This window comes from Vidua macroura, chromosome 9 (assembly GCF_024509145.1).
Source record: "Vidua macroura isolate BioBank_ID:100142 chromosome 9, ASM2450914v1, whole genome shotgun sequence".
In the NCBI taxonomy this organism is placed as follows: domain Eukaryota; kingdom Metazoa; phylum Chordata; class Aves; order Passeriformes; family Viduidae; genus Vidua; species Vidua macroura.
The window spans coordinates 17,341,626-17,367,672 of record NC_071579.1 but is presented as its reverse complement, the minus strand read 5'-3'; the positions used below and the strand labels follow the sequence as shown (position 1 = coordinate 17,367,672).

General features: G+C 40.0%; 1 protein-coding gene across 2 annotated transcripts; it reads right to left on the bottom strand.

Moving 5' to 3' along the window:
* Nucleotides 1-1,411: 1,411 nt before the first annotated feature.
* Nucleotides 1,412-23,728, bottom strand: GTF2B (general transcription factor IIB). 2 transcript variants are annotated; one of them, XM_053984850.1, is made up of 7 exons: nucleotides 22,958-23,728; nucleotides 20,391-20,497; nucleotides 9,959-10,092; nucleotides 4,316-4,462; nucleotides 4,050-4,179; nucleotides 3,191-3,472; nucleotides 1,412-1,604 (listed from the first exon to the last, which is right to left on the bottom strand). In XM_053984850.1, the coding sequence occupies exons 1-7, from the start codon at nucleotides 22,972-22,974 to the stop codon at nucleotides 1,471-1,473; spliced, it is 951 nt and encodes a 316-aa protein (XP_053840825.1). In that variant the 5' UTR covers nucleotides 22,975-23,728; the 3' UTR covers nucleotides 1,412-1,470. The 2 variants fall into 2 exon arrangements, with proteins under 2 accessions (XP_053840825.1, XP_053840826.1); XM_053984851.1 differs by lacking the exon at nucleotides 22,958-23,728 and adding an exon at nucleotides 22,484-22,542.
* Between the last annotated feature and the right edge of the window lie 2,319 nt (nucleotides 23,729-26,047).

The window sequence follows — 26,047 nt, the reverse complement described above, 5'->3', positions numbered from 1 at the left end:
GGATGCAGGCAGAATAGCTCAGACCAAGACCAGGAATGCCCAGATAATAGAAAATGTTGCAACAAAGTCAAAGGCAATACATCAGACAATGAATACGTGCCCTGCCAACGACTGAGTATACTCCTAACACCTGCACCAGAATCTTTCATGGCTGCAGCCAACAGCTCCTGTAGTGTAACAGGACTGTATAACCTACAGAAAAAAATGTTCTGTTTTCACATTTCCAGTATCTACTGGCAGAAGAGGATTAAAGCTCAACTAGCAAACAAATAGTATGGGCTACTGGCAATTCGTGAGTGCTATCAGCACTGGACACAGCCTTCCCTCTGGCTGGCTTAGGGCCAGATGTGCAGCAAGCTGACCCCTCAGCTGTTGTGTAGTTAAACTGCATTTGCACCTGTGATACAAAATCTCAGGAACCACAAGACTCCCAGTTAACTGGGACATTTGTTGCTTTGTACACAAAGGGACACTGTCAGGAGGCAACCGGTGTTCAAAGCTCTTAGTCTGGGCAGGGCTGAACAACTTAAGGCCTTCACTCAGCACCTGGCATATCAGCTGAAGCAGCAAGTGCTCACTTAGAACATAACCACAGGCCAGCCAGACTGCAGGGTGGGCTGGCAGGTCCAAAATTTAACAAACTTACACTATAAATACTTTTTACTTTTCTTTGTACAGTACTAAGCATCATGAAGTTACCAGTAATTCAACTAAAGTGAGTCCTCATGCTTCTCAGTAGCTGCTTTGTCATTACCTCAAATTCACAGCAGAAAAGCAGGGACAGTGAGAATCAGGGAGACTGTGCCAAGGATGGGATTAATCCTTTTGCAACCAGTTTGGAAATATTCTGCAGCAGTTGTGCAAAACTTGGAATGGCTTTTCAGCAACTGTTTATATTCTGTGTGCAAGCACCCACATTATAGCTCCCTACAAGTACCAGAGCACTCCAGAAATCAGAAATTGTCCATAAAGTGAGCATTTAAGCAGCCTTGTGACCAAGCCCACAAGTATGAAGCTCACTCCCCACCACTCCATGGACTGCATTCCAGTTCTCAGCATGTACAAGAGTACATGCATGTCACATTGCAGTCATACCACAAGATGGTGTTTTTGGAAAAGTTTATTTGGTAATTCCACAATATTTTAAATTCTCCAAAATACATCTTACTCGATCCCTACAAAAGAAATCTAAATAAGTACAACAGTATCAAATTAAATTTGTTGCAACAGATATTAAATATTTACTTCCACTAATATATACATACAAAATGCCACACAATGAGCTTGTTTACCCTTGGAATGTATGCTGCCTTCCAGCAGTTATGCTCCATCTCCATATCCTCCAGTTCCACAACACGAAGACCCAATATTAACACTTTGTACAACCTTTATTATAGGCAAAAATAAAGAGTTTGTTTTTGTTGTTTTTTTTGGGGGGGTTGGGTTAATAGAAATTAACCCTCTGCCATCTCACAGTTGTGGTAGTTTGTCTACTGGGGTATCAAACTTGAAGTCTGCTGGGAAAAGATCTGGAGCTCGAGGATAGATCAGCCTGTATGACTGTCTAATCGTAACATCGGCCACACCAGCAATATCACCAATTTCTACAACAAAAAGCAGAGAAGTGGTTAGTTTTTACTTTTGCCATTTGTATTCAAGAAACCAGCAAGCATAACTTATCAAGAGGCATTGGACACTTGCTTCACTTGCAACTCCCCCAAAAGCCTGTTAGAAATGGTTTTAACTGCAGTGACTAATATTTTGGATACATAAGTCTGTCTTCTTATGTGATACAGTTCAGCTTAACCTATAAATTATGGAATAACAAACTTCAAATTGGAAGAGGGCTAAGAGTGTAAAAGTGATTAGAAACATTTACTATATATGGCCACCAATATTTTAATAAATCATCATCAACTTCTGGATCTTCATTTTTATGCTTTGATTAAATATAAGCAAAAACAAGCAAAAAACTGAGTCACAGACAGAAACTAATACCTTCAGTTAAGCATGAAATATATTTACCTTAAAATGCACCAAGAAATAAGGCAGAGGCACACAGCACTGTCTAACAAGCTGAGGGAACACTTGTTTGAGATGCACAGAAACTTAAATTTATTCAAGAGTTAGTCAAGTCAGGAATTTAAACCTTACACTGCATGAGAGCCTTCAGTAATGTCTGAAAACACTGGAGCAGTGTGGAGCCATGGTGTCCATGGCAAGCAGCTGTATTTTAATTATCACTCTTAAGAGATGAAATCCAGTAGCTCACAACAAGCAAGGATGAAGGTACTGAACTTCCTGGCCTCCAGATCACTCACAGACCCAGCAAAGTGCCAACAGTGCTCCAGGGACATAAGCAGTTACAAATGCAGAACAAAACACCACAACCTGACAGACAAAAGCTATTCTTTATCCAAAAGGAATGCTCCATTAAGAAATTGCTACATTTTCAACATTTCTGATCTGGATAACTCAGTGGAGCACTTGGATCCATTTCTCACATCAAGTTCTACCCCCTGCAGCCTAAACAAATGTCTTTCCCGAGATATTGCTGCCCTGTAGCCTCATTCCCTTGAGCCCCAGGGACTGATTCATGCTGCTCTGTGGCTCAGGAGCCCTGAACTCCTTACTGGTTCCCCACAGGCTAGCCTAACCAGCAGGGAATCTGCCCCATCTGGTCCACAGCAAACCTTGCCATTTCAAACTTTCCATCTTTACCAGGCTCACGTTAAGTCAAGGACCGTGTACTAATGCAGGCAATTCCCTGGCTGCAGGAATGATTAAAGATTCAATGTAAGCCAAAGCCCAAGTGCTCCCTGCAACTGCCACCAAGCTCCTGTTTGGAATATTTTAGAGAAGCAAAATGGACACACAAGAATACTAGCATAGGTGAACTGAAATTATTGTGCTCATTTGAATGCACTGGTCCATTGCATTCAAGAATCCAACTCCTAATACCAGAAGACAATGAACACAGTTTACACTGAGTGTAGCCAATTACTCCATTTCATTCTGGGGTTTGGGAGATCCTGGTTTGGTCCTTGTTGTATGCAGTTAGAATGGAGCTTATCACTGTTTGCACAGACCTCATCCAAGTTTTACAGCAATACTGAAGTTTCTTTCAAGAAGAAAGACATAGCAAACTAAAAACAAACCAAAAAAAGACCAAAAAAACGTCAAGTTTTACCTTTTTGTGTCCTTTTCTCTGAAGAAGCCTGTGATGCCATATAAATAGCTGCAGCTGCTACAGAGATAGGGCTTCTCCCAGGAACCAAGTCTAATTCCACAGCTTTACGGGCAATATGTGTTGCTGCCATTTGTACTTGTTTGGGAAGACCCAGATTAGAACAGAATCGTGACATGAAGTCTCCAGTTGTAATCAAATCAACACTGGTTTCCAGAGCTTTCAAAATAAGTTTAAAACACCGGCCTATTTCTTTCTTTGAAATCCTGGACACTGCACATATTTCTGAAAAAAAGAGTATAAATTAAATCTTAGGCTTCACAACATTTGCTCCTCCCAAAGTAATCAAACTTGATTCTCAGTATAGTAAGACCCATAAAGAGAGCCAATGTCCTGAAGGCCACCATCATGAATAAGCTCTGACCATTTGTGAAAATTCAGTCAGTGCACACTTACCATAAAGTGCTAATTAATACAGCTCACTTAGTATGGGAAATTTGGTACTCAATGCTAGAGAATTGCATCTCTGTCAGGGAAAAGTTGCACAAATTTACTACAGAACTGCTGGTTCAAATTCAGTTAAAGTCAGTTACAACAGTCTCCACCATCCTCCAATCAAAACAATGCCTTTTAAGTTTCACCAACACTCAAAATATCTTTCAAATGCCAAAACCTCCATGCCCTAGAGCCTACTCCACAAATACAACAAATTCCCACAGACCCTTCTACCCTCCCCTCAAAGGTGAGCTACAGCTGAGAACAATTTGACAAAGTCCAGGAATAAGAAAGCCAACCTCCTACAGTGACAGTAACTAAATCTTTCCTTCATAGCAAAATTGAATCTGTATCACTGAAAACTTACCTTTAAATGTTCTTGGAACGCCCTCTTGCCTACAGGCTATGTAGAGACAAGCAGAAGCAATAGCATCATTACTTCTCCCCTTCAGGCTCTTTTGCTCATACACTTGCTTGAATAAATTATTTGTTCGATCCTTCAACGCAAGAAGATGAAATTTAATTAACTCTAGGCCATTTAATTAGCAGCAATATCAAAAATTCATGTGCTCATTATATTATGCTAACTAAGTCAATGCCAGAACAATTTAAGGAAGGGAGACATGAACTTACAACTATATTTCTAGGGAGGTTGATTCTGTCTGCCATGTTTGTAATTTCTTTAAAAGCATTCATCATCGCACGATCAGAGCTGCTCATAGTTCTGCGATTTTGGTACTTTGAATTCCCAAATTCATCAAAACTTGCTGCACCTGTGCCCTGAAAAGAAAAATGTGTATCATCAATAATACAAGCAACTAAGCAACTTCCTGCTCACTTCAAGAGCAAACATCTTCCAGCTTTATACAGCTTAATTCAAGGCATCAGTTCCAACAGTTGTGTAAATAAACAACACTGAAAGTAACTCATTCAATCGAGCATTGTTCCACACAAGTTCTACACTTTACACCAGTCTCAAATTGTGAATTGCTTCCCAGAGACTGTGGATTACACAAGGGTTTTTTCTTCCCTTACATAACAATAGTCACAGAGTCAAAAAGATAATATAGCCAACGTGTGCATCTCAATACTCCTGTCACCAGTGCTGAGGTCCAGGATGATATTCTATGCAACTCTGGTCTGTCCTTTCGGCTGCATCTGTGGCAGACAGGCAAGTCAGAAAAACAATTTTATGGTTAGCTGGAGACCAGTTGTTCCAATGATAACCATCTTAGTGAAGGCATGGGCAAAGAGAACACACAAACCAATGCGCCAGTCCAACCCAACTTGATACGGTGCCTGTTAGAAGCTGCAAGCCTCAATCAGAAAATGGAAATACCCATGTATTTTGACTTTGTGGGAAAATCATTCCTGACCCATGTTCTTGGGAACTGCCCTTCTATTTTTACACAGGCTATAACTCTATCATCTCTGAGGTGCACTTCTGCATTTAATACATGTTTTCTGACAGTAACAACACTCACTCTTGACCATTCACTTACACTTTTCCCCTTCCCATGCCCAAGGCCTCAATGACACCCCACTTCCAGCAGCCCCAGTGGATCCCTCCCTGCTGAGACACCATCTGTGGTGCTCACACACCTTGACTCACTGTGGCAACTGACGACTTCGGCACAGAACCCTCCTCACAAGTCTCCCTAGCTCCTTCAACAGGTCTCTACGACAGATTCCAGAACCCTTCCTGGCTTTTTCCTACTACTCCAAACATCCTTTAATACAAAATAAGCACCCAGACATGATCCTGCCACCAACACAACAGAGGACTGCTCCAAAGACAATCCTACTTCCTTGGCTGGATGAACACCTCCAACTATTCAAAGTTCCCACTAAGATGAAAAGGTAAACAAAGAGCAAGAATAAAGTACAACAGACTTCAGGCCACAAAGAGCAATACTAGGCCCTCCATTCAAAAATTATGCCACAAAGTATACAGAAGTCTCAGGTCAAAAGGCTCCTTGCTGGCATTCAGTCATACCCCTGCTCCCTGCAGTGTGTTACATTTGTGTTTATCATGGCCTCCTAGATCAGTTATGCACATTTGTTATGCACAAATGCTTACATGGAACTGCATGAGCTCAAACTCTTGTAGATGCCAGAAGAATGAGCACGAACAACAGCAAGTCCCCAGGTCCTTGTCTAGTCAGGTTTCATATCAGAGATTAATCTACCAGGAAATACTGCTCTGTCCTGGAGCCAGCAAGGATTCCCCTTCACCACAGGGATTTTCCCTGGTCCACTGGTTAAGGAGAATCAAAAAATAAAATAAAATAAAAATTAAAAAAACCACATCTATTAGGTGCCATGGAGTGAAACTAGACAAGGATTTTACCCTGCTGATGTGAGCCCTCTTCAAGAGCCATGCCCAATACACAACTCACAACTATAAAAAGGGTGGAAAACTCTTCCACCTCAATTGCTTACATAAACCACAGAAATTCTCCCTGCATTTGTTATTTAAATGCACCATCTACTTTCCTTCTGGAGCTTTGAGGGACAATGCTTTGTTGATTTCAGCCCTTGACAACCATGTTAGGAGTTCCTTTCCCTTCATGGAAAAGGACAGAAGCCACAGTTTTAACTGAAATGAAACTGACTTTATGAATCATACGGTTCGCTGTTGTGGCCTTTGAGTCAGGAGTTCTTCCTGTTTGGCTTTTAAACAGAACAGAAACCTTACGGATACAATCCTGGAAACACCCTTCAAGGTAACTAAAGTGAAAAAAATGCAGTCAAGTAAACAGTGACAATCTCTGAAGGGGCTCAATGGATGTCAGACTTACAGTGCTGGCATTCAACAGCTTTGTACCCCAGTATTCCCCTACAGCAGCAGAAAGTGTAAGTATGACCAGTATCATCCACATCACTGATTTGTGGTTAACCACAGCACCAAGGCATGCCCCCAAATCCAGCAGTCTTCTTGCCCAGTACAACCAGCTCATATGGATCAGTCTGATGGATCCTGTCTGATTTTTCAATCATCAGCCTCTGATACAGTCTCATTGCTTATCAATACAGCACTTCCAGATTCAGGCCATGCAGTTTAACAAAAGCCAGCTTTCTTTCAGAGATATCTGATCAAAGGATAGGTATTCTATGCCAAGAGATTGCATTAGATCTTTATTCAACCAATATAAATTCTCTTGCAGTTGCAGTTACTACAAAAAAAGGAATCAATTTAACTAGCAAAGGTGACAAAAGACATCTTCCACAAGATAGGAAACGAAACTAACAGTTTGCTTTTAGACCCCTAGAAGAGAGCTCCCTGTATCAAAACAAAACTAAAAGCTGCTTGTTCAGTTTTTTTCTTTAATTTTATGTTAGAATTTTAGAAATAACTATAATGTTCTGACAATCAAGTCACAATGTGACACCTCACCATGCCTCCAATTGATCTGCATTGTAATCAGATCAACTGCAGCATACAGTATCTAATTTCAGAGTTCCAGTTCTGTGCCAGTGTCCTGAAGACCTGCCTGTGGAATTCAAACCACTTCCACCACTGCCAATTATGCTATTCACCCTCTTCTTCACAGGCAAATCTATCTTTCTTCCAACACAGGCTGCTGCCTCAGACAGATGGGTTCCTTAAGCATTAAAACCAATTAGGAATTAATCCCTTTGCACAGGCAGAGCAGCTAACACATACAGACCACAGGAAGGGGCCCCAGAGCAGCAGCTCCTGCCTTCCCAGAGGAGAGACAAAGCATTCTGTGAAGCAGAACTGACCCTCTTCCTCTACTCTTACAAAGCAATACTGTTGTAACTGGCTGAGACTCTATTTCCACCTCTGTCCCCAGGAGTCTACAACAGATCTAACATGATGTGCCATAAGCATTATCAATATCAATGTCCTTCCCTTTTGGATTTCCCACAACACAGATTGTGTTTTAGGGGTTTTTCTGGTGGGGGTGTTTTTGCAAGGGTGGAGGAGGTCAGCTGTAAAGATTTTATTATCTGCAGTCCTACCTCAAGAAGAAAGAAAGAGCCCTGGTCCTGTCCCATATGAAAGGTTAAAGCCATCTCTGGCACACAAATATGGGGTCCACTCCAGGCCATTCTAACACCTGCTGTTAACTGGGAAGGTAATACTCTTTACCTTGCTTCATCCTCTGGAATTCACAAAGGTTGTTCTGTACTCTGTCAGGTACTACTTACCCTCTTCAAGACCACACCAATTTCACCCTTGCTCAACCACTGAGTCTATCTAGGTCAATCCACATCCCAGCCTACTGCCAGCAGGGACTTCAGATGACTGCTTGAGAAATGTACTACTTTCTTGCTGCAAAATTCATGCCCTTTCTGCACTGACAGCAGATTTCTTCGGCATCTTCTGGTAAAAGCCACTCACTTCCTTCCAAATGACTGAAAAAAAAGCAGCCCCTGATACAGAGCTCACATCAAGGAACTGACAACACAGAGCTCCTGCTTACCAGCAAGACAAACACAGGAACTCCTGTGCAGAAAACATCCTGGTTTGTTAAAGAGACTCTCAATCTCCCATAGAAAATAATGCACCTCTTCTGCAATTCCTCCCTGTGCAAATAAAGTAACCACAGTTGGACTGACTGCCCCCTCTACAATCCCAAACACACTCCTGGCAGCTCCAGCACTTTTTACTCAGTTCTCATAGGTTAAATCATGCCACACTAAAACTCTCATCTTGTCTTTATGGAATGGCACTCTTTGTTACAACAAGTTTGCTTCTGCCTATTCTGGGATGTTCTGGTTCACAGCAAAACTTTAATTAGTTCAATGTCCAGCTCTGAAAGTCTATCATTTTCATGGGCAAACAAACTTTTCATAGAGGTTTGTGTGTGGCTTTAATTCTCTCACTGAGGTTGCTATCCCCCTTTATTCCGAACTAGGATCTGAACCTCCAGAGGGAAGGGGTTAACAGCACAAGTCACTGATCACCTGGACACAAAATCTATCCTTAGCTGAAATGTCTTTTGTCTTTTCCAACATGCAGGTTCTAAAGGAGCTCAGGTCATTCTAAGGACTGAATCAAACGGAGCTCCCAGAAACAAACCTTGTATTTACACAGCCCAGAGTGAGAAACAATGTGAACCTGAAGCAAACAGCCCATTTCTCCATCTGATCTTTATCACAGCTGACCAAATTAGCAACTGAAGTCCAAGCCCTCTGAACTACAATATTTCTGATCCTATATAGGTGGTATTAGAATTCCTGTGACTTCTACAACACTGCTTTACAGAGCCACTTAGCAATGTCAATGTTTGAATGAAGCAGTGCAGAAATCTGTCTGAATGTACTCCAAAAGCCACCTATAATCCTAAAATATGATAGGGAGCAATGCTTGGAATTGTCCAAAACATAATAATCTACTTGGACAATTCTTCAAAGAGAAGATTTCTTTTTCACTAATGGTGAAAATTAACTGCCCCATCAGTATTCACTTGTTGATTTCCTCACTTTGAACAGTTCTTGGATGAAAAGTATGCTGCACACTGCCCTATACATACATATTTAGGCTCTTCATCCTAGCAACATCCTGGGACAAAAACCTCTGAGAAAACACATCAATCAGCAAAATGTTTTTAATCAGCAACTGCACCCCTTTTCACGAAACATTCAGGAAATCTGCAAAAAAATAATTTGGATCTTGCAGTAAAAAATGAAGAAGAAAGTACAACAATTAAAACTTACCTAGGTCACTACTTCATTAAAGGGAATGCATCTGTGTGACTAGTCCTGCTTGCTCTCAGGAGAAACAGCAGGACATAATAGCATCACAAAATTTCAACCCAAGTATAGACTGAATACTTTCCTTTGGGGCACTCACACCATGAAAGAATTCTACATTTAGTGCTTTAACATTAATTGAAAGAACATGTACAATGTGAGAGCTGCAGGTCTCCAACATAAATCTGATACAGATTTTACTACCAAAAAAAAATGGCAGCACTAGCTATTGAGAGCTCAACATTAATTTCAGAACCACTTCAAATACACTTGCTAAGTCAAAGTATATACTTCTTTTTAAATTGCAACATCAGCATTCCTATTTATATCAACATATCAAAAGGTAGCAAGTAACCCCACAGCACTGCAAACTTTTTGCAAAGATTGGCTCTTTCTTTCTATCCCCAGGAAAGGGCCACATTTTATACACTGTTGAAACGTGCAACTTCAATCCAACTTCAAAAATATATATGTTATATAGTTTCTCTACAGACATACAATCTGGTACTTGAAATAAAAACACTCAGCAAAATTTATTATTTCCAGTGTTACCTTGCCAATCATTGTACTCAAGTCGCCATCACTGAGCAAAGGATTCTGGGTATCCCCGACTCGAGATGGGTCCTTGGTTGCTTTGTCATTGCTGAACGTTCTCCACTCCGACCCCACGTCTATGACCCGGTCACCTAAGAACACAAGGCAACACAAAGTCTGCATTGATACAGTGCTTTATAATATTGCATGAAAACATGAAAACAGGTATCTGAGCTGTGCACCGTGAGGAGGCAGTCTGCTGGCATTCCCCAACACAACAGTAACTGGCAGGAGAACAAACCCGAATGTTCAGGATCTACAATGGGAAAAAAAATGCAACTAGAGCTACACAGAAGGCATAAATAACTAAAGAAACACATCCAGAAACCAGGAGCCATCACCTTTATGGATTATCCATTAAGAACATCACGGCATTTCCAATACACAAAGGAATCAAGATCTCGATTTCAAGCTGAAGTCAGGATTGCCTGTGGATTGTTCTCAATGAGTTAGTTGTTGTAACTTAACAAGTTCTATCACACTTGCCATGTGTTAATAGTGCACATATGAATTACCTATCATGCACAATCCCATCAAGCTATAGTAAATTACTTCTCTTGAATCATTTCTAGGTCCTTTGTACTCTCAATTTTGTACCTTCTAACCCACCACTGATGACATTTTGCAGTTCAATTTTTGTTCTTGAAGACAGTTGTGACCCTGTCCAATTTCATGATACTTTACAGTATCAACATAAAATATATATACTCAACTACTTTTTCTTAAACACAATCAACCCTGTTAAAACTAGAAGATTTTCAGTACAGATTCAGAATAAACAGGAAAAGCATCACATTTTCTGAATGAAACAACTTTCCTTGCAGTCTTCTCTTAAATTCACATTCACCTAAACTTTTCCTACAGCAACTTACCAGTTTGAGAAGTAATTCTCACCAACATTCTGATGCAGGCAAAAGCCCTACAGTAAACACAACAATAGAAACTTGGGGGGGGGGGGGGGGGAGGGGGAAAGAAACACAAAAGAAAACACAAACCCCGGCCCCAAACCCAGCATAGTTCATTGTATTCACACATCTGATAACAGCTGCATTGCAAAGGTGTTGCCTCCAGAGCAATACTACAGAATTTTTAAGAACACATGTACAAAAGAACACAAAAGGAACACTTTTCTTAGTGTTCTGCAGTAAAGCAGAATACAGCTCAGAAGAAACTTCAGAATAATTGGTATCCTTAGCTAAACCTGAGGAAAAATTCACCACCTTCATCAATGTTTAAGTTTGTTGTGAGAGAAATGTCTGTAAAAAAAAGTAGCATTGACTGCACAGTTTACAGTATGGAAGTCTTAGAATGAAATCACAGAGGCTGATTCTCTGTCTGATTTTCTGTCTGAAAACAGACAGAAAAAAAGCACTCTGTAAACAATACAAGATCTGAAGCTGGAGAAAATGCAGGTGTTGACAGAGTGATGCCACTGCAGAATTCCTTGGGGGATACAAGGGGACTCTAATTTGACAGAATAGATCAATTTTTAACATCAAATTATGCAAGGAGGATGCTTGAAAGCTGTGAACCCCCAAAGAAATTGCTACAACAAAAAATAATAACTTTAGGTTAAAGGTGTTCTCATCAGTATCTGTCAGACCTGCTCATAACTATGGCTCCACCTTTATTTACTGCTCTAATAAAAACCAAGAGGAAGAAGAAAAAAAACAACCACGAAAAGCTACAGGGTTACAGATAGGATGAATCTGTGCTACCTTTTACTCTTTCTGCTACAAAGGTCAACCCCCACACCCTTGGCAAGCTTGAATTTGCAGACAGTGTGCTCCTCTGACTCCTGGACTCTTTGTAAATATTTGATTCAGTAATGCTCCTTCTATGGCCTAGCAGTAACTTTACTTTTAGACAAACCACCAATACTGTTTACAGCATCTAAAAAAAGCAAAATGTACTTAAAATTCTGGCATGGTATAAATAGAACACTGAGTACAGAGCAATGATGTAATATTTTTCCACACAAGTGGGAATGACCTAAATGACTCACACAGGGATCTGCCTCTTGTGAGTTATGAACCATTCCCGCTCTAACAAAAAAAGTTCTACATCACTGTCTGCTTTGATAAACACATCACAACCAGAAGACTGAGACTACTACGTCAGAGTAAGAAAAGATTAGGTAGAACAAATCACTGAATATAAAGCATTAATGTAATTAAGATGCAGTATGCAAATTTCTTCGTTTTGCCAAGAAATTTGCTACTACAGAAAAGCAGTTTTACTGTATACTGTCAATGTCACTGAAAATATACAAAAATCCTAGGCAGCACATTCCATCTTTCAAAAGCCTTCCACAAACGTGTGACACAAGCTAGAAGTATTAATGAAAATGGAACAAATAAGCCCACGGGTTTCCATAGATGGAAAACGTATTCAGCTACAAGCATGATTAGCTGGATTATCCCATTCTACACGAAACTAAAAGAAACAAAATGCATCATTTATTATCTTTAATTCTTCAATACATAAAAAAAACACTTTAGAACTGTGGTATTAGTACAGATTCAATTAAGCCCCACACTAAGTGGTCAAAGCAAAACTTTAAAATACTAAGTTTAGTCTTACAAAAAACAGTGTAAAAAAGCCTTGAAAATTGGTCCTGAATTAAGATTAAGTTCTAAACTGAATTTGCTAGGTCATACCCTACTGACTGGCTTTCCTAAACAAGCTGGAATATGGGTCCAACAGTCCAACATGAGAGTAAAAAAATCTCCCAATAAGTATACTATACAGTTGTCTCTGCTTTCTCACATTTTATATATAAACCTTCTAAAACTGCAGTAAGGATGGGAGTGCCCACATATTCCTTGGCTACTTCCTTTTGAACAAAAGGGTTTCACCAGATACAGTCACATTAGATACTCTTTTATTTGATTTTCCTCTAACAGATGAGTTCATCTCCTCAGCTTCCTCCTCTGAAATACATACAAAAACAACAGTTTACAGGACCAAATCCTTGTGAAATGCATCTCCAGGCTGATACCCCAAAGCATCTTTCTGAACAGATTAATTTTTCTCCACTGCTTCATTTCTTTTCATAAACTACTCTTCAACTATTCAGTTTCTCTTTAAAATACAGTCTAACAGACTAACACACAGGCTCCAGTGCAAACACACACTGCCAACTTCCCTGGTCAGTAACCAAATTCAGGTTACTCAATCTCAAAAGCTCATTTAGTAAAATGCAGAAGTGCTACTCAGAACGGAAAACCTCAGGCCAAGGTTACTTTTCTTCACAACTGACACATGCAAAGAGCATGTGCTACAGATATTCAAGACCAAACTCAGGTCAGACTCAAAAATTAAAATAGAATTTTGAGCAGTTTTTAAAACATAGTATGAAATATCTACACATCAAAACTTATATATGTTTACTCCTCCCCTAAAAATAAAGTGATATCTCAGAGGAAAGTATTTTTAAGCAACAAGTCCTGAGTTTTCATTTACATATTTGCAGAGAAATAATACCAGCTATTTTAATGCTGCACTCCACTTGCAGTAACTCATAAAACATATGTATTTTCTTCTCCTTCTGCATTTTGCATTATCTGTTATAAGACAAGACAGCTTAAAACTGAAGATTTCTAACCAAAACAAGAAATATGATGACATGCATGAGCAATGTAATCTTCCATATCCAGTCTTGAAACACTTCTGGGAAGGCATGTTCTTAAGTTCCTTTCAGAGGAGCTCTAATGTTAGCTGCACATTGTATTAACTTCTGCATATTATTAACTTATATTTTAATTTTAACATAAACACAGTATTAAAAGTTGATTTGCACTCTGAAGTCCCAAAATACCAACTGTTAGTAGAGAATGCTTCATTCTCACAGTTAATTAAGGAATCTGCTGCCATCTAGTGAGCACATATATTATACTTTTAATTAAAAGCATTTTACAATGCCAAATTTAAATATAAATATGTATATGGATATAAGATTACACTTAAGCTTCAGTCAGCTCCTTATTAAGCAGAGTAATGAGGTGCTGTGACAAACTACAGTGAAAAAACTAATGAGCAGGCTACAAGCTGGGGAGAATCATGAAGACATGAAACTGCACAGAGCCAGGCTGAACAGAGTAGATCAAGCTTCAGCTCTCAAGACTCTCCTAACTCCTAAATCACTTCTGCAAACTGCTTCTGGACTTGCTCCAGCAAGTCTCTCTCTTCCTGATACAGAGAAGTCCAGAGCAAGACACAGTACTCCAGGTGTATCTACTCCACATTCTATTTATTAGCTTACATACTGCCCCATATGGTAGCCCAGAACCTTTTTTTCCATTTTTCAGCCTTAGAACTTCTCTTAAGGACCAGATGTATTAAATGTTACCACAAAATAAACTCATGGGGGGGGGGGAATAAATAAACACACAATTTTACAGTCACCATTTTTTCCACAAAATTTCCAGCCCTTAATAAGACATTAGTATTCTTTATAAAAGTTATCTTGTTTTCAATGAATTGTCACCACCACAAATTTACCATCACAACCAGCAACACCAGCCTATTCACAAGACAGTTAAAATAACTAAAGCAGGCTTTCAGATGGCTAAATAAAACATAAAAAAACCCACAAGCAAGCAAGCAAACAAAAAAGCCACAGGTGATTTTAACTAGTTGCCAGACATCAACAGCATCACACCAGTACCAAAAGGCAACTATGGATTAAAACAGACAGTACAGCACTGCAGGCAAATGGCTGCTACAAGAACAAAGGCTTAGCAGCTCCTGCATATCCAAATGATGACAAATCTAAAAGGACTTACAGGCTTCCTAAGCCATCAGCTTGCATAATAATTTTGGAAGAAGCAAATGAGAGTAGAAATGCTAATGATCAGGTGGATAAGTCTGGTCAACTGAAGTTACACCTCCCCAGGACCTGAAGCCTTTAAAAGATTAACGACTCACATACTTGTGAAGGATGCTCCAAACTACAGAATCTCAATTGAAAATGTTGTGCCTGATCTATTCTACATCACAATATTTGAGACTCTTTTTCCATCAGAGGAGTTCAGACTGTTTCCAAGCCCTTATTTGCCTAATTACCTTGTCAACCTGGTAAGGAAGTAAGTTGAGAACCACTCCCTAAATAGGATGATTCAAAATGTTACTGTTACTTACTAGAAAAATCTAATACTTCACCTAATAGAATCATTAGTGGCCCTCAAATACCGTAGGTCACTAGCCAAAAACCCACTAAAGCCTCCTCCACCCTCCAGGAAATTTCATGCTAAGAGCAATGCTTATTACAAAGCCTGACAAAAGATGCTAACTTTTAACATCTAAAGTCTGTTTCCACTCTTACAAGCATTACTGCTAAACACCTAGAGGCATCACCCTTTGCCTTTAAAGCTGAAAAGGGTTAGAATTAAAACAGACTATTTGAAATGCTGGCTGAGAAAGGCAAGCAGGTTACCTTCATCATATTATAAATTTCCCCTATAACGTATCTGTGAATGCTTATGCAAGAGTCAACTATTCAGAATGGCTTTAAGCATCAGTATCCTTTATAATTAGCTTTCTTCTGAATGCAGAGAGTCTTTTCCAAGGACCAACTTTTCAGACACTTTTTGGTAGTCTGGACACCAAGCATGTAACAGCTACTAATACACATCCGTATCTAAAGATTTTTGCCTACTTTTTAAGCAATACTTTGAATAAAGAATTACTGTTTTAAAGATTGACAATACTTGCAGAAAGGAATAAACCTGAATGTACACCCAAATATTAAAAGATTTTTCCCCTATTGATGTAACTGCCCTCTACTGGATGCAAGTCAGAAGTACTTGAGCACCTTCCCCACTTACTGGATACTACAAACAGCTGCAAAAATTTTTTTTTTTCATTTTCAGAAAAAACAAGCAGCTAACAGAAGCAAGCAATCTTATCCCTAATAACAGACATCCTGAGTAATGAACCAGCCAGTTCATTACTGAACTGAGTAATTCAGCTGAGAGGCAATTGTGAAACCCTTTCCTAATGGTTTATTATACTGCCAAGAAAAAAAAAAAACAACCCGTAGTATAGTCAAATCTCACGTATTCTTCATGGACCACATTTGAATTTACAATGCACCATTTTGATCTCAAACTTGTCAGAAATATCAGCCAAACAAATCCTCAGACAGATTTTTGTAACGGCCTTAGTACTGACAACAGCCTATTGAATATTTTTCCCTAAAATTCTTCAACTGAACACCCAGGTATACACAGAACACAGCAGAAATGTCTGAATATTGGTCAAAATTTGATTTAAAGCTTTAACGAGCTGATATGTGTCCAAGGATCCTCATCAGCTGGAGACAGACTTCTGCTTTTTTAATCAAAGAAGGCTCCCTAGAACAGAACCACACAGGAACACTGTTCCTCTCAGCCACACTTGCCTAGTGAAGCAGACAGAGCTAACTAGTTAGAGAAAATCACTTACTACGCACTGAAAATAAATTCCTCACTGCTTAATTCCTGCACACTAAGACAACATTTAATGAAGCTATTTATACAGAAGTTTAAGGAATGTCTTCAAAAGGTATTCCTAACCTGAGGTATTCCTTATACCTGAGATACTACATAGCACTACATGCCACCAGACTTGTTCTTATCCTCCTCTGAAATTCACATCATCTTGCAACATCAAGAAAATTCAGTGCTTTGTCTTCCACTTTCACTCTGCTTTCTTCAGACCCTTCTGGCATATGAGCTGATTCCCAGCCTTTTTTACTGCCTCTAAGGTAGAAAGCAAAATATCTGCCTGTCAAGAAAGAGGATTTGCTAGCCTTCTGTTCTTGAACAACACGCTTCTCCCTCCACCAACCCTGCCAGGAGAATGAGATATGGTGAATGTTTTAAATGAACACAGAACTAAGCCCTAAGAACTCTGTCCATGAACTCTCCCACCAGCCCATGAACCCTTACTGTAGCACATAGCTTAGAATGACTGGAGAAAGGCAGGGATAATAAAACACTATTCTTGTCACAGCAAATAAACCTGGACAGAGTTGTTAAGTCTCAAATGCATGTCAATCCAGACTAATGTAAGAATTTCTTGGATGATTATAATTTAGGTCTCCAAGTGCCTTTCAAGCAAAAAGCAAATAGCAGAAGGAAAAGTTAACAAGTTGGAAATAATTATCATGAGAAGACAGAACACAAACTAATCCACAAAAAGTAGTAATGAAAAGGCAGATGAGAGGTTTTAGTAGAATGAAGCAGTATTTTGAAACACTAATACTCTCAACACCACCTTCAGTCATAATGACATTACAATATTAAATTATTTTAATACTGCACAGTAAAACACCAGTTTATTTAGAACACATAGAAAATACTGTGCAAAAAAACCCAGCATACTAGACTTAAATTTCAATCTTATTGAGACTCAGAATAAAACCTGTAAGTAGAAAACAACTTTGATAAAAAATCTTTCTCAAAAATCCCTTTAAAAAGTAGAACTTGCAACATACAGCCCTGCCTAAAATATGGAATCCACTTAATAAAGAGATCAGCTGCTCTGTGTCCTGGCCTCCTGCTACCCCAAAATTTTCTATTGCTTTACCGTTTCAACTGCAGACCTGATAAATGCAAGATCATTTATAATAATACTAATTTAATCTCCTATTCCCAGAAAATTGATTACAAACCTGAAAACTATCTATGCATCAGCTATTTTATCCTACAATACAGTTTTACACATAATAGTCTTACACTCTTTCCATAAATAAGCAACTTCAGTACTTTAACATAGCAAGCAAGAAAAATATCAAATGCAAATACTCTTAGTTAAGTCAAAGACTATTAGCTCTGTCTACAGCTAACCTGCACATACACACACTTAAAAAAAAAAAAAACAAACCAAAAACCAGTGAACTCACACCAGTATGTACTTTATAGCAGTAATGCAAGAGCACAAATTCTGCATTTACCATTTACCATACACCAGCAGTGATCTGCAGACACTAAAAACCAGTATTTTTATATAAACCTGTAGCACTTCTTTGGCTCCACGGTATATTGATTTTTGCATGAGGGGGGTTAACTGTTCTAAATTATCCCCTTCACTGAAGGATCCCAGTAACTTTTAGTCCATCCCAAACTGTATTTTCAGTGGGCTCTGCTCACATGTGATCATGACGCATGCAAGCCCTGAAACAAAACTTCTCAATGTAAAAACAGGAAATGAAATCACTACTCTCTTAAGGGGAACGTGTCCCATGGAATCTGCTACAAATACACAAAAGTTGCATTTGGAACACACGAAAGCTAAATTTTGTTTTCACTCCTTTAAAACATCCCTACTTCACAAGCAACTCCAGAAAGCAGGCATCAAGGATTGGATCTGGTTTACACCACCTCTAAATTTCTTATCAGACCAGGTGAGAAAATATTTAGTGCTCACACTTCTCTTTGGTCACTTCCCTTCAATTACTTATCATCACCCTATTTAATTGGTTTTCTAAATTACCTGCTGGATACCCTAGCTAAGGAATTGGACACAGAGGCAAGCTGAACAGCTGAAGGAATGCAACACAAAATGAGAACAATCAGCACAAGGCTGTTAAAGCCTTTTGGTGAGAAAGCCACAGAATGCTTACCTAAAAAACATTCTTTATCCTACCAGTACTGTAGGCAGTAAACTACGCTAAGACAATTGCAAACACATATTAAAAACTCAATTCAGAAACAGTTTCTACTAATATTCTAATGATCCTGCTCATTGAAATTGCTAACATTCTGAACTAAAGAATTCACCAATGCTATTAATTCAGAAAAAAACAGGATAAACTCTTCAGGCAAGAATTCCTTGTGACTAGGTAACAGAAGGTACATGAATTGAGACTTCTGACAAACTCCAAATTCCAAAAAATTACATTTATGAAGAAAAAGCTTTTCCTCTTCTCCCAATACCAGAACTATCTTAAGTTATTAACTGATCAAGATGGGCTTTTCTAAACTTTTGCTCAATCTCTGTCACAGCCACGCAAAGAGCTGAACATGCACCAAACTATTTTTAAGCAGTAACTTAGAAGCTCACGATCATATTTCAGTAGGAAATACTGCTGTGAATATTTGAATTTTTAACTAGCAAATTTGTTCTGATTAACTGACCTTTATCAGAATTTATGCAATTTAAACCTGCCCTTCTTTTTAACAAAGCAGTTATAAGCCTTCCTTTACAGGTTTTAAACAGTTTCATAATTTTAAAGAAAACTGGTACTTAAGTTTAAATGTTTTAACATTTACTCCTACATTTATGTAGGAGTTTGCCTTTGTATAAAAAGGCATATTTTAGTTGCTTGGCTAAACTAGTACTACCTTCACCACAAATTCCTTAACTTTCAGCTTTTTATGAAAATTTTTAAATTCAGCAAGGCAAAACAAAACCACCAGAGTCTAGGAAAGAGAGGTATAAACAATTTGAAATATTTAGCACCACTGAATGAATCACACAACCATGTACCCTCAAGGAGGATTTTTTCACGCAATGGCCTAAAACAAATTAACAGAAATCAATGAAGTTTAAAGGATGATCATAATATAAGCTTGTAAAGTTTCCCATGATAAAAGGAATAAATACAGTAAGGTACAGTAAGGTAAGGACATTAAGGCAAGACGCTGATCCTAGAAAAGATACATAAAAATGTATGTAAAAGATACATAAAAATATATATGCAGCAGGTTCTATAGCAACTTCCTCTTTCTCATTCAAACAAAAGACAATGCTTAACAGGCCTTTCATTTTAAATATTCCATTATACTTTAAAATATAGTTTAGTCTGTGGAATTGCTGCTACACAAACCAAGTAAAAGAGTTCCACAAAATTCCAGTGGGAAAACTTAGGATAGCTTTAAAAGCCTCGGGAGAAGTGATTAACAAACACGCATGCTGGCAACCATATAAAGATAAATCTTTCAGGGCAGAAGATAACTATAGCTACTGGGAAACTGAGGTTGATTGGGGTTTGGTTTTGTTGTTGTGTTGGTTTTTTTCCATATAAGCAAGTTATTTCAACAGAGAGCTTTTATAACATCTCTTACACTTTCCTGAATGAAAGAAGAGTCATGAATAAAGACAGGACATGGGACTGGACAGCACAATACTCTAATTCATATTACAGCACATTTTAGATTTTCAGTCTTTAAAGAGAGCTTGATTATTTTCAAAGTGCAAGAAGTTACTGGAAGACAGGCTACGCAGAGCAGTAAGCTTTTAGCAAACAGACAATCACAGAAGAACCTAAGCCCCACACAGAAAACCAAAAACAAACACACACCCCATCAAACCTACCACTCACACCTGGACATCAAGAGGGCACAAACCTGCACACACCATTTAGGTTACGTGGCAATTTATAAAAACATGAATAATTACTTACCTACTACTAGCCCACACTCAGAACAAATCATATCACCAGCTCTGTAATCCTCCACTAAAATGGAATCTGGATGATTTGGGCAAGTCACCCTCGGAAGTACATCCAAACTAAGAAATAAATGAGAAGTATTCATTACTATTAAACAAGCAGGCTGCATATCAAAAGCAAAAGAGTTCCTTGATGATAAGAACACTTGTAGGATAAGTGCAGTAATACAGCACTTAATGATTTAAATTACAGAATATTAACTTGATTACCTGAGCTGCACTTTTTATTTGAATGCTGTAACACTACATTTGACAATCAAGACTTCAGATCACCTTAAATTCCAATTTTTTTGTAACGTATCTTGTACCAAAATCACTTCAAATCAAAACATTAAAAATCTACATAACACACTTGATTAAATGCAGTGTAACTCAAACTACTGCTAAATGAAGTTTCCCAAGAAGTTAGTGGCAATTTCTTCATTCCAAACGAGCACTTTCACTCCTCCTACTCAGAACAGTATTATTTACCAGGATCTTAACTCAGGAAGTAGTGCACATACAACGTGTATGTTTGGAAAACTCCCAATTCAAACACTGGTTTATTTTAAAGTATTTGAACAATAAATTCCATTTTAAATTAAGCAATTAATAGCAAAATCTTAACAAAAAGTAATCAGCTCCTAAGGCAATTACATGACAAGAAGTTCTGAAAACAGGGATCTCTTTCACACCCATGGATCTTCAAGAATTACAGCTTCCCATAAAGCATTAGCATTACTTAATACAACAGCTTTTGTTCACTGACTAAAGTAACAGCCAGTTGCTTCTAACCAAACATTTTTAAAGTAAATACTTCATATTAACAACTGTTACATAGTTCTATTAAAACCAATTATTTCAAAATTGTAGTAAAAAGTGTTTACAATTGTGATCCATGTATTCCACAAAGCCATTCTGGTCAAGCTTAAAAGCACAAGAGTACAGAAGTTGATCTCAAAAAATTTATCATGACTACTAACTTCCATCTGATTAAACAAAAAAACAATTTGTAATCCATTCAGTTGTAAAAAAATTCCCAACAGAATTACTGTGAGTTCCCCCATTTACCACTATTATTTTTGCTATTAATTCAGCCTAACCTATACTTCCCATCTTAATTTTCATTTTTCGATATTTCTGATGAGTCTAGAATACAAAAAAGTCAGACATTTTAATCCACTGACTGTTCACAAAAATGTCTGCAATCCAAAACCAAAACTGAAAATCAACATAACTATTAATATTAAAACTTCCAGAAAACACATGTCAACACAAGACCTTCAGGTGTAAATTATGTTCAAAACAGTACATGAAAGCTCTTTAAACGACTTTCCTTCTATTCCCAGCCACAAGTTTCATATGACAACACTGTTGACAAAGCATTCACAATCATCTGACATTTGGTATTACATAAAAGGCAGTGACACACCAAGCAAAAGGAAAAAAAAAAATCCAGACACCCCAAAGAATACCAACCATGTTTTGTTTCAGACTTTACCTTTGTAAAACAATGCAAAAATTTGTCTTCCCATCCCCATTTAACTCGGTTTATCTACCTACACATATATATTGTACCCCTTGCAATGGGTTCAATTTAATAAGCCAGCTACACGCAAGGAAAATGCATGGCACGTGTGTAAAGGCCCATCTCAGCAAATAACTCCCGAGACGCAGCAAGATCACTCGGAAGCACTTCCGAGATCCCAGGACAGGTTTAGCAGGAGTTACAGAGTCACTCCAGTCTGCTCCGTGGGCCTTCCTGACTAGAAAGAAAAACTCGGCATGTCTCCAGGAGGCAAGAATTCAGAACCCGAAACCCGTCTGGTCACCGACTAGCGCCCGTACGGATTTAGGGTGGGAGCCTAAAAGTAGTTTCCAGGCCCCGATAAGGCGGAGTCAGGCCAGAGAGCTGCACCTCGGCTCAAGGCAGCGCTGAGCAGGTGGGACACGGGGGCCGCACCAGCCGGTGCCCGGCCGAGGGACACGGCAGGACGGGCTCGGTACCACCTCAGGCCCGCAGGGCACGGCACGGCCCGGCCAAGCCACAGCCGCGCTTGGACAGACCGGGCCGAGTCGCCGTTCGCGCCGAGCTATGGCTGACGAGGAGCCCGGCACTCAGGTCATAAATCCCCCAAAAACCTCGGCGTCTCCTCAGAGCGCTGCCCAGCAATAGCGACACGAAGACGCGAAGGCGGCGAGCTCGGCCCCTTAAAGGCCGCTCAGCCGGGGGCCGCCCGGCCCGGCCCGCACGAACAGACGCGAGCGCCCTGAGGCCGACCGCCCGCCGCCCTAAGGAACGGCCCTGACAAACAGGACACCGGAGAGGGGCCGGTGCGTCGTGCACTGCGAGAGCCGCGCTAAAACGGCAGCACCGGGGCCGGGCAAGAGCCGCGATGGCCGCCGGTCAGTCCCCAGGCGGTCGCGGGGGCGACGCAGCCATCTTCTGTCTGTGCCGCGGGAGCGATGTCGGAGCGGCTCCCTCTCCTCCCTCGGGCCCCCCGCGCCCAGACCGCCCCCGTACCCAGACCGCCCCCGTACCGGCTGGTGGACGCCATGTCGGCGGAGCTGCAGCGGTGCCGGAGATCGCGCGGCCGAGTGGCCCCTGTAATTAAATCCCGAGAGCGGCGGGCGGGGCCGCCGAGCGCTCCTACGGGTGCCGCGAAGGGGCGGGCGCACGCGCGGGGCCGGCCCGGGCCCGTGCGGCTGCGGGCCCGCAGGGCGTGGGCTGGAACGTTCCCCTCGGCTCGGGCCGCAGCCCGCAGACCCCCCCGCACAAAGCCCACCGTGCCGGCCCCGGGGCGTGGCTCAGCCGCCCTTGTGCACGCTCCGGCAGTTTGGTGAATTCACACAGAAGACAAGCGTGAGCAAAACTGCCCCAAGGTTGCGCAGAAGTACATGGGGTACAACGCGTTCTCTTAGTCTGAAACTAAGCAGACACCAATTCCCAGAAAGGGGAAGGGAAGTTTAGTTCCTCCTTGCTGCCATCGCCTGCCACAGCTGTTGTGGTTTACTGGGCTGAGGATGGACGAGGAGAAGCGGACGCCTCTCTGGGCAGGACCCGCCGGTGTCGGGCCGGCTGTGACTCGGATGCCCTCGGCAAACAGGCCGTGCTCACCCGCCCGGGCTCACTGCAGCAAACACAAAGCCCGCAGGTGCCTGGGGGCTTCCCTTGTTCGCCGCACACCTGCGTGGTGTGATCAGCTCCCCTTCTGTCTCTGCCCCTCGCATCCGGTTTGGCAGAGAGCGTCAGGCCTAAGAGGAGGAGAAACCACAAAAACTGGTCTTAGCAAGACCAAAGCCCTTCAGCACTGGACTCGAGTCCTGGCTTTCACTGCCCAAGAGTTTATCTGTATGCAAAATTAGTCTGTAGAATGTGCAGCAACAACTGCTTTTCAAGCCCAAGCTATAAAACAGTGGAAAATAAATTTATTCCTTCAGAATGAGCCTACCCTCACGGAAAGAGAAGCATAAATGGCACAGGAGGGCCTATAGATTTTGTAAAGTGCCATTATTTCAATGCTTTAAAGTGATGAGTATTGAAATCTCTCAACAATTACAAATTTGCTATCTACTAATCAGATACACAGAACTTTTCACACCAGTTAAGCCAATATAACAAGAATATTTTTCAATTTACTAGCTCAAAGGAAGAAAATCCCCTGTGGTTGAAAAGATCTCTAATACTTGGCTAAAATTGAGTCAAAATAATTATCACACAACCTCCAAACACTTCTCTACCAACTGCAGTTCTATTTGCTGGTTGAAAATGGGCAGGTTTAAACTTGATAGCAAATTCCTTAGGCTAAAATAAATAGAAACCTTTTGGAATATAAGAAAGCTGAACTATTAGAAAATAGAGATGCTGAGATACAAACTTAAAAGTTTTTTTCCACTTGAAATAATATTTTTCAGAAATGCTCAGTAAGCCCAAAAGATGAAAGAGTAGTGAAAAACAAATCACTGTAACTGTTGGTGTGAATACAGCACGTGATATAAGGTTTCTCCATAACCTCTGAAATATGTGTGGACCAATGACTGCAGTAGATGTGCCTCATCACCACAATGAGTCCCTTTCAAGCTTTCCAGGTTTGTCTTGGTTTCTCCTGCATTCTGTTCTACAAAAAAGATGTTCTGCTGGCAACCACTGTCAACCCTCCCAAGCCTATTCTCATTAACTTAGAATTGGAAGAATTTCATTTTCACCACAGAAGGACAGTGATTTTCAGAAATGTTGCAAAAATACAATAGATATATCATGGTTTCTTTATTCCTTGTCTGCAGCAATTTTTCAAGTAGCAGACAAAAAGCAGTTGATGTGGCAGATGGAAATATCACCATTAACACTCTCTGTCAACAGATCATTTTAATAATACACAAAGTTTACCTTGTTGTCCCCAGCTGTTCTTTCCCATCACTGTAGTCACACCAATAATTCTATTTTAAAACTTGCTTCATTGGTCATTCTGGAGTTTCTCAAAATTTCACACCAAGTTTCTCACGCTGGTTACTGTCAGTAATAAAAGTGTTTCATTAAACTGCAATTCTTGCATTGCTAATACTACCAGCATCATTTCAAAAAGAATGCACTGGGATATTCAGACTCCTTTGCAAACACAATGAACAGTACATTAATGAAAACAAATCACTGGTTCTTATTTGTATGTCTAAAGGACCTTTGTAATGGTTTGTTGATTTACCATGTAGTTCAATAGCCTGTTGCAATCTCAGTTCCTGCAACACCAAAGCTCCCCAGTGCAACTTGCATAAACAGATTTTAAACTTCTTGTAAAATAGAGTGTAGGTTTCACAGAAATTTAGTATCTAAAAAGAAGTTTATCCGGTAATTTAATATAGGAATTTTTAAATTAAATTAATTCTGAAATTTCAGCTAAGTAAATCTAATTACTGAATTGATTTTTCTACACAAAGACTACACACCACTTTCAAAATACCAGCCAATCATCTTCTGCTGAGATTTGGGGAATGGCTGTGCAAGACAGCTACAAAGACTACGGAAGTCCCTGCTACTGGACTCCCAAAAGCCCAAGACCAAGAAGTATTAATGAAAATATCTAGCAGCTCTTCTCTCAGGCCAGTTTCTATACCTTTTTTTAGGTCCTGGCCATGATTACAGTCTTATGGAACACAGTTAAGAGTCCAGCTATGTGATCACAGAATGAGTAAAATGCTGGCAAAACAAGTTAGTGAATTTGTTCAGGCTTTGCACCATAAGAGCTGTGTCATTGTTTAAGCCCAGGTGTTCACTCACCCACCACCCCAGACTGGTGGAATGGGGAGAAGAATCAAAAGTAAAATCTGTAGTTTGAGATAAAAACAGTTTAATTATTGAAACAAAGTAAAAAAGAACAACAATAGTAAATAATAATAATGATAACAAAAAGGATTAAAAAAAAAAAAAGAAACACAAGTCATGCACAATGCAGTTGCTTACCACCCACTGACTGATGCAGACCCCATTCCTGAAGCCCCGGTCGGCTCCCCCTTGCCATAGCTCCCCAGCTGATGTACTGGCCATGACATTCCATGGTGTGAATATCCCCTTGGCCAGTTTGGGTCACTTGTCCAGCTATGTTCCCTCACAGCTTTTTTTAGTTTTTTGCTCCTCCT

What these genes read in the sequence shown, in the direction of transcription:
- GTF2B (XM_053984850.1), bottom strand. An exon ending in TGAGTACAATGATTGGCAAG is followed by an intron (nt 4,463 to 9,958) that starts GTAACACTGGAA and finishes TTTTCTTTTCAG; the next exon opens with GGCACAGGTGCAGCAAGTTT. An exon ending in CGTTCCAAGAACATTTAAAG is followed by an intron (nt 3,473 to 4,049) that starts GTAAGTTTTCAG and finishes TCTTTTTTTCAG; the next exon opens with AAATATGTGCAGTGTCCAGG.